Source organism: Microtus ochrogaster, unplaced genomic scaffold (genome assembly GCF_000317375.1).
Source record: "Microtus ochrogaster isolate Prairie Vole_2 unplaced genomic scaffold, MicOch1.0 UNK24, whole genome shotgun sequence".
NCBI classification, from domain to species: Eukaryota; Metazoa; Chordata; class Mammalia; order Rodentia; family Cricetidae; genus Microtus; species Microtus ochrogaster.
Window position 1 is genome coordinate 3,471,925 of NW_004949122.1, and position 7,757 is coordinate 3,479,681.

Genomic DNA, 7,757 nt, shown 5'->3' on the forward strand with positions numbered 1-7,757 from the left:
CCACCACTGCCCGGCTAACTTAGACTTTTCTTGACAGTGAGAAATGTCTGCTTCTGGCAACATCAATTACTTCAAAGATGTTAATGAACACTTAAGAAACTCATTATGGAATTTGCCTTCAATGTGACAAGGCTAGCCATTTGGGCAAGAAATGGCTCTTGCCTGGACTTTTGATGACATGCTGTATGAACTGAACATGCAGGAACCACAGAAAAGTGACTGCTGAACTTTCCAAAGGACAGGATGGTCCTTTGGGATTCCTGATTCACAGAAGAAACTGCCAGACATTATGTAGGACACAGAAGAAAGCTACTGATAAACTTTGCCAGAACAAGGCAGAGCAGTTCTTCAAATTTTCTGTTTCACTGAAAAGTCTGCTAAAATATTATGGGTCTGTAAGCTGAAGATGGATGCCCCAATGTTACAAAAGAATTTTGGGTGACTGCACAGGCAGCAGGATGTCTCTGTCAATTCTAGAACTTTGGAAATTGCTTACAATGTACTTTCTGTTTACTTAGGTAACATTATATCCTTCTGGGGGTCTTTGATGGAGTTGAAGAATAGTTATAATTATAGTTTTCTTTAGTTATGATAAAAGATAAATGGTATGAAGCTTTAGATTCATAAAGAATTACTGTAACCGTAATTCTTGCTTGATACCTGTTTTGTTATATGTAATTTTACTTTGTTAAAGTTAAAAGCTTCCTTTTTAATTGGACAGAAAAGGGGAAATGATGTTAAATGCCTTTCTGTATATGTGTTGCTTTTATTGGCCAATGAATAAAGCTGCTTTGGCCAATGGCTTAAGCAGAGTAAAGCCATGGGGGAAATATGAACAGAGATATAGAGAGTAGGCGGAGTCAAGGAGAGACCATGTAGGTGTCGAAGGAGGTAGACACTATGTAGATGCCCAAGAAACAACAGGTAACAAATCACAAGTTTTGTGGAAAAATATAATAGAAATGGGTTAATTTAAGATATAAGTGTTAGCTAGAAATACACCTGAGGTGTCAACTTGCAGTGTTTCAATTAATATAGTTTCAAATATATGTGATATTTGGACCTAGGTGGCTGGGAAATGAATGAACATGCTCCGCTTACAAGGTAATCCAGAAATTGATAAATTAGTGATGGAAAAGTGCTGAAGGTCTCAGAACTTCATAAAACACCAAGCCAATAGCAAAGGTTTAAAATAAGACTTTATATCACATGGGAATGAGCCAAGGAGAGTATAAGGAACTGTCCTACTTGTTCTTCATATAAGCTTGTGCCTTCTACATAAAGAGAAAAACGGTTCTTCACTGATGTATACAAAACCTATTAAGTAGTTGCTAAATAAATTATTAGCCATTTATTACTGATAAGCAAACTACAGATACATAAATATTCATCTATTCAAAGATTACACAGCTGTTTGTAGAAGAGATTACAAATGATGCAATTTGCCTCTTGAGTCCTCATGTACTTAAAAAAAATTATTGGCCAGGAATGGTGGTGCATGCCTTTAATCCTAGCAGAGAGATTAAAACAAGGCAGAGGTTGGAAGATCTCTGAGAGTTGAGGCCAACCAAGTCTATACAGTGAGTTCCAGGATACCAAGAGCCATATAATAGATAGATCCTGTGTCAAAAAATAAAATAAATAAATATTATTTTATGTGCATAGGTGTTTTGCCTGCAAGTATTTCAGAGCAGCAGGCGCATGCCTGGTGCCTAACAAGGTCAGAAGGCATCAGATTCCCGGGGACTAGAGAGACTTACAGACTTACAGACAGTTGTAAGCAGTGGGAATTAGAAATCAAACTTCGATTCTCTGGAAGAACTGCCAGTACTCTTAATCACCGAGCCATCTCTCCAGCACCCCCCACCCCACTCCATACTTTTAATGATACTGCTAAAATACTATAGTAGAAGCAGAGAAATATGAGGAAAAGATACTTCTAGAACTTGGGTCAAGCAGTTAAGACACAAAGAGGAAGCACCATGGTATGCATGTATCATTTGTAAAAAATCCCATGTTTAGGGATACAAACACCAATAAAGTATCAAGACAGTTTAATTACATTTATAAGTTTGCTATAGAATTTTAGTGACTGAAAACTTACTCTCTTGCCGGTGCCCCTTCCCACTGGAGGATGTGCCTCAGCAGCTTGGCGAATTGTACAAACCATTAGCTCTATAAGAGCACTCTCTTGACGGTCAGACATTGCTGTAATGAACAAAACGTGAGTATAAGTGGTTTCATAATCATATCTTAAATTAACACAATGATTAATTAAAAACTGTAAACATTATTATTTAATAATTAAGATGGACTCTAATTTTAGTATTTCTGTCCATTTTAGTAATAAGTGGCTATCATTAGCCAAACAAACAAACAAAAAAACCAAAGCATATAAAGTAAGCACTCTTGTCTTTAACATCTAGTTTTTTTAAGTCCTTACTTTTGAGTAAGGCAATATTTTCTTCTACATAATTTCAAATCTTAAAAATTTTGATTTTCAATAAATTAAAGATGTCATACACTTAAAAAGCTAACAACACCAACCTACCCATCTACCCATCTATCTATCTATTTTGGTTTCTGAGACAGGGTTTCTCTGTGTAGTTCTGGAACTTTTCCTTAGACTAGGCTGGCCTCAAACTCATAGATATCTGCCTGCTTCTGTTTCTCGAGTACTGAGATTAAAGGTGTGTGCCACCACCACCTGGTTTAACAACACATTTTAATGTATTTCTGGTCAAAATACACATATATATAGTTTCTTGTTCCTTTTTTGGGGGGTGGGGTACACAGGGTTTCCTGAAACTTGCTCTGTAGACTAGCCTTGAATTCAGAGATTCGCTTGCCTCTGCTTCCCGAGTCCTGGGATTAAAGACGTGCTCTACCACACACAGTTCATATATAGATAGTTTAACACATTAAGTAATTGAAAAAATGCAATTTACTCCATGTGCTTATAATCTAATCAGATATTTCAAGTGTTTGATACCACAAAAATGCAGCAGTAAAGAATCACTAAAATATATATGCTTATGTATGATAAATAAATAAATGAATAAATAAATAAATAAAAGGAAGGGAGGAGAGTTTTTGCTTTCAAACCCCTTATCCAGAGTCAGAGGAAAATACAACGAAAAAGATTTACCTTTGAAAAAATTTAAACAGTAAGCACATTTTGGGTCTGAAGCCAGCAAACATGAGATTTGAATATTATACAACACATGGTCTATGGAAATACCTTGTGCATTGTATAGTTGTGTCCATAAGAAAAAGTAAAAATCAGAAATCCTTACCATTGTAGGAATTAAGCTGTTCTATTTAAAAAGACACATGGCATATAACACAGAAGTTACCTTTATCAATGGAAAAAAATGAAAATAGGTTTGTCAAAATATTATACCTTCCTCTCCTTGAACAGGTTCTTCTAAGAGCAACTCCGTCATACATTCCCAGTCTTTCAACAGTTCTTGAGAGCTCTCCCACAAACTGTCCACCAAGTAGGCTGCATGTTCATGTAACTAAAATTAACAAATTGAATGTGACCAAGGAACATTTAATAAAGTAACTACTAATAATATTGTGAGTTAAATCACTTTTTCACAATTAAAATGGATTGGTATAAACAGTTCTAAGAACGATTCAAAACAAATATATATATGGTCTACTTGTGGAGGTCATAGGACTTGAGGTGCTAGACCTCCCCATCCACCTTGTTAGAGACGGCCTCTTTTCACCATTGTATAGGCCAGGCTAACTGGTTCCTGAGCCCATAAGGATTCTCCTCTGCTCATGCTTAAATGGAAGGTAATTTACTATCTCCCCAGGCCTGTTTTTCTTTTAAAAGAAGGAAATTAATTTTTCTCCCAGAATTTCATTTGAAATATTGGCACATCTTAGTTGAAGTAAAAATGATTAAGTTATTCTCACTTTCCTCTTTCCTATTCTCATTTGTGTTTGACTCAATGTACCTCTCATCTCACAATTTTCTATTGTCATGACTATTTTGATAATTTTCTTTGAAAATGATGTCCACATCTAATCATTAAACCTTAAAAAATATTACACTCTAACAGAAGCTCTTCATGCAGATACACAAGGATGCTGGCATTGGTCCAGATACGAATACTAATGATAATAATTATACCTTCCCATACTTGTATGAAGATATTCCGCTTTTAGGGTAAGTGATAACCAGGTAGCCAACATTTGCGATTATATTTTGTAAACTATACATCACAACTCATTTTGAATTCCTAAATTAATTTAGTTCACCAAGAGAAAAGTTTAAAAACTGGAGCCAAGTAGAAAAGCACACACAAAGGGCAAATATTTCAGTGCTGGGAATTGAACCCAGGGCATTGTGCCTATTAGGCAAGATTTCTAAGCTATATTTCCACCCCTTAACTGCTATTTGTTATATATGCTTGTACTTGTTTCTTCATCAGTAGTGGAACATCTTTCCAGATTTACTGGTTACCTACTGCTATCTAGACAGAGCTAACATTTAAACTGTGTGTATTTCTCCTTACTACCTAATCTCTTTGTAAATCTGGATGATCTGTGTATACTGTTCTTCTTTTACCTTAATTTTCTACTTTATTTCTACTGCATTTAAAACATTACACATTGGCTCCAGAAATACACTAGAAAAAACATGCATGTGAGGGTTGGTGGACACACCCCCATTCTCAATTAATTATCAAAGCCAGAGGAGTTAATACTAATTATCATTTTCACGGGGGCAGGGATTGTAGTAGGACATCTTTAAATTTTCCAGTCACCCATCTTAAGGAAATTATTCCTAGATCATCACTAATATAATCCCTAAAGAGACAAGAAGAAAAGGTATACAACTTGGTGTCAAAGATAAAAATAGAAACAGGAAAACAAAAGCATTAAAGTTATCACCATTAAAACTTTACTAAGGAAAAAATGCTTGTTGAGTAGGTACAGTTTTAGTTAGGGAAGATTTTAAAATAGTTCTTGATGTTTTAAAATTCTTGGTAGTGATGATAGCACAGCAATATAATACATACTGAAAGACACGGAATTGTATACTTCAAAATGTATAATGGTACACAGATTATCACTATAAAAACCCAAGATGACTAAATTTATTCTTATGCTGACTAAGTACAAGTATATTGCTGTAGAGAAGGGATACTATATTCAGCAGATTATAATTTTAAAAATAGAAGTCATGTCTTTTTGTTTCCTTTAATGTTATTGGTCTTTACCTCTGATTTAACTTTCATAATTCCAACCTTATTACTTCTTTTGTAAGTACTTGTTCTATAGTGTATTGTTTGTAAACTTTCTTCTGTGCTATTCTAAGATATGTTTTTAAATAGTAAGCAGCTGTTTTAATTTTCTTTATTGAAACTTCAAAGAACAATGCTTTTTTGTGTTTGTTTTTACTTTTTCAAGACAGGGTTTCTCTGTTTAACAGTTCTGGCTGTCTTTGATTTTTGTAGATCAAGTTGGCCTCGAACTGATTGAGATCCGCCTGCCTCTGCTTCCCAAGTGCTGGGATTAAAGGTGTGTGCCACCACAGCCTGGTGGGACCATGCTTTTTAATAGATCATGTTAGTCCATTTATATTTTCTGGGATAATCAATAACAGAAATACCCCCACTCCCAACCAACACTTTTCTTTGCTTTAGTATTTGTTACTTCCCCCCTTGCTTTCGAAATGATCTTTAAGTTACAGAATATCAAACTACACTCAAAGGAGAGAGGAGAAAAAGCTAACCATTGGCATTTTGTGCAGAAGGCCATATGTGAAGACAAAGACAACAGAGGCCAAAAGTGATTAAAACAGTGGTTATAAATGTTCACAGGAAGCTAACCTGCCCATCAGAGCAAACGCTAATGTCAGCACAGGGTCACTAAGTGTGTGGTTGGGTACTGCAGTATTTGAGTTAAGAGATCTTAGTTTGTACTGATTACAAGGTGACTGGATCCGTTTATTTGTCTTTTAAAATGCTATAATTGAGCTGAAAGATGAACTGAGAGACTTTAACAGCTCCATACTTCAGTGATGGTGTATAATTGATGCTGAATATATAGTTCAGCCAAAATCCAAATGCCCTTTTACATTCCTTTTAGCAACAGTGTAAACACTTTTGTAACTTGCTGTAACAGTGTAGGTATTTAAATAACATTCCTTAATTTGAAACTGGAGTTCATTTTCATTGAGAATATACCCTTCTATGTTATAAAGAAGACCTGGAACCTATTTTGTTATCTTCTATATTATAGGACCTATAAAAAGTACACTGATTGTAAAAAGGCAATTGAGATAGGAGACATCAATATTATTTTAATCAGACACCTATTAATTTAATCAGATAGTTATTCAGAAGTTCTATCTTCATGACAGAGCCCAAGGTCCTGAGAGGCAGAGAGACATGCATCAGTGAAGTATCATGGCCAAAATGTGCTTGGGATGATACCAAAGTTGTTCTTATTAAATTGTACGGCAAAATCTGTCACATGATGAATAGCTTTATTGGCAATGTTTGTTTCCATATAGATGTGCCTGTGGTGGTGAATAAATTGCCAAAGTGCCAAGCCTGTTCTACAGGTAACCAGCCTGACTTAGGAGCCACATTTCCACCAAGTATCATTCCTATGCCCGTGGAAAATTCAAATCTGCCATTCAAATCACTGTGGTTCACAGCAGTAGGTGAAGGGCAAAGCTTGCAGGCAATACCTAATGGAAGGAAACATTACCTACCAGACTGTTCAGTTCTCCTCCCTAAAAAGATCCAGGGCTTCTGTCTGCATATAGGACATCTGTGATCCATTTACTGAGGGAACCAGGTCAAGATTTAAAAGACTCCCAGAAAATCACCTTGAGAGGGGATGACCTAATGCTGCCACCTGCATTAGTACTCTCATGATGAATGAGCTTATGTTTGCAACGGATGCCATGACTCCTTTCTGCAAAAGCATTTGGAGGTTTATGGCACACAGAGGCCAAGGAAACAATGTGGCAGGTTAGCTCATCCAGGAGGATTGGCCTAAAGAGGCATGTTTCCCTGTGAAATTAGTATTTTAGGAGACTACTTTGGCTGTCACAGGTTAGTTGAAAAAAAGTGACAATAAATATCACCCTTATTTTCAGGGTCAGAATTATCAGAATTCTGTGTGACCAAGATTAGGACCTATTGGTACAGCTCCTGTGTTTCTGATAGAAATGGCTTCACTAAGGTAAGCAGAATGAGCTGTAGCTTGGCACTTCCAAGACCTGCCCGCCCCCAGGGAACTCTTTAGTAACTCATCTGCATTATTGATTCTTTCAGCATAATCTCCTACAATTGATGGCTGCTTAATAATTGGCCTCATACAGGGAATCCAAGTTCTCACAGAGAATGGCAATAATACTCTACTTGGGGTACTCACAATATATTCCTGATGACAAATACCTCTTGGACAGCTTGATTTACTTTGGTCTGAATTAGATCAAGCAATGTGCTTACACAGGTACTCTGCTAATTGTTTCATCTGATGTCATACCATCCAATGGCCTGCAACAGCTTTGGAAAAGAATAAACATCTACCTCAGTCGAATATTTAGCTTGCCAGAACCTGAGCAATGTTTACTTGAGATGCAAGAAGAATCACGATGTTCAACTTCTCTATTTTAACATAGATAGGAGCTGAAGATAGGGAACCTGAAATGATCCTATCCTATAGTCTTACTGATGAATATTTTGCATATCACCATAGAACCTTCATCTGGCGATGGA

General features: G+C 36.2%; 1 protein-coding gene and 1 pseudogene across 2 annotated transcripts in view; both read right to left on the minus strand.

Annotated features, from left to right (window-relative positions):
* Stag1 (stromal antigen 1) overlaps positions 1-7,757 on the minus strand; it is a 335,960-nt gene that overhangs the window by 86,348 nt on the left and 241,855 nt on the right. For both annotated transcript variants that reach the window (XM_005367800.3, XM_026789595.1), the window contains 2 exons: positions 3,404-3,521; positions 2,105-2,208 (listed from right to left, as the gene is read on the minus strand). In XM_005367800.3, the coding sequence (XP_005367857.1) occupies positions 2,105-2,208; positions 3,404-3,521 (222 nt within the window). The remainder of the gene's footprint in view (positions 1-2,104; positions 2,209-3,403; positions 3,522-7,757) is intronic.
* LOC113458424 overlaps positions 5,970-7,757 on the minus strand; it is a 2,840-nt pseudogene continuing 1,052 nt past the window's right edge.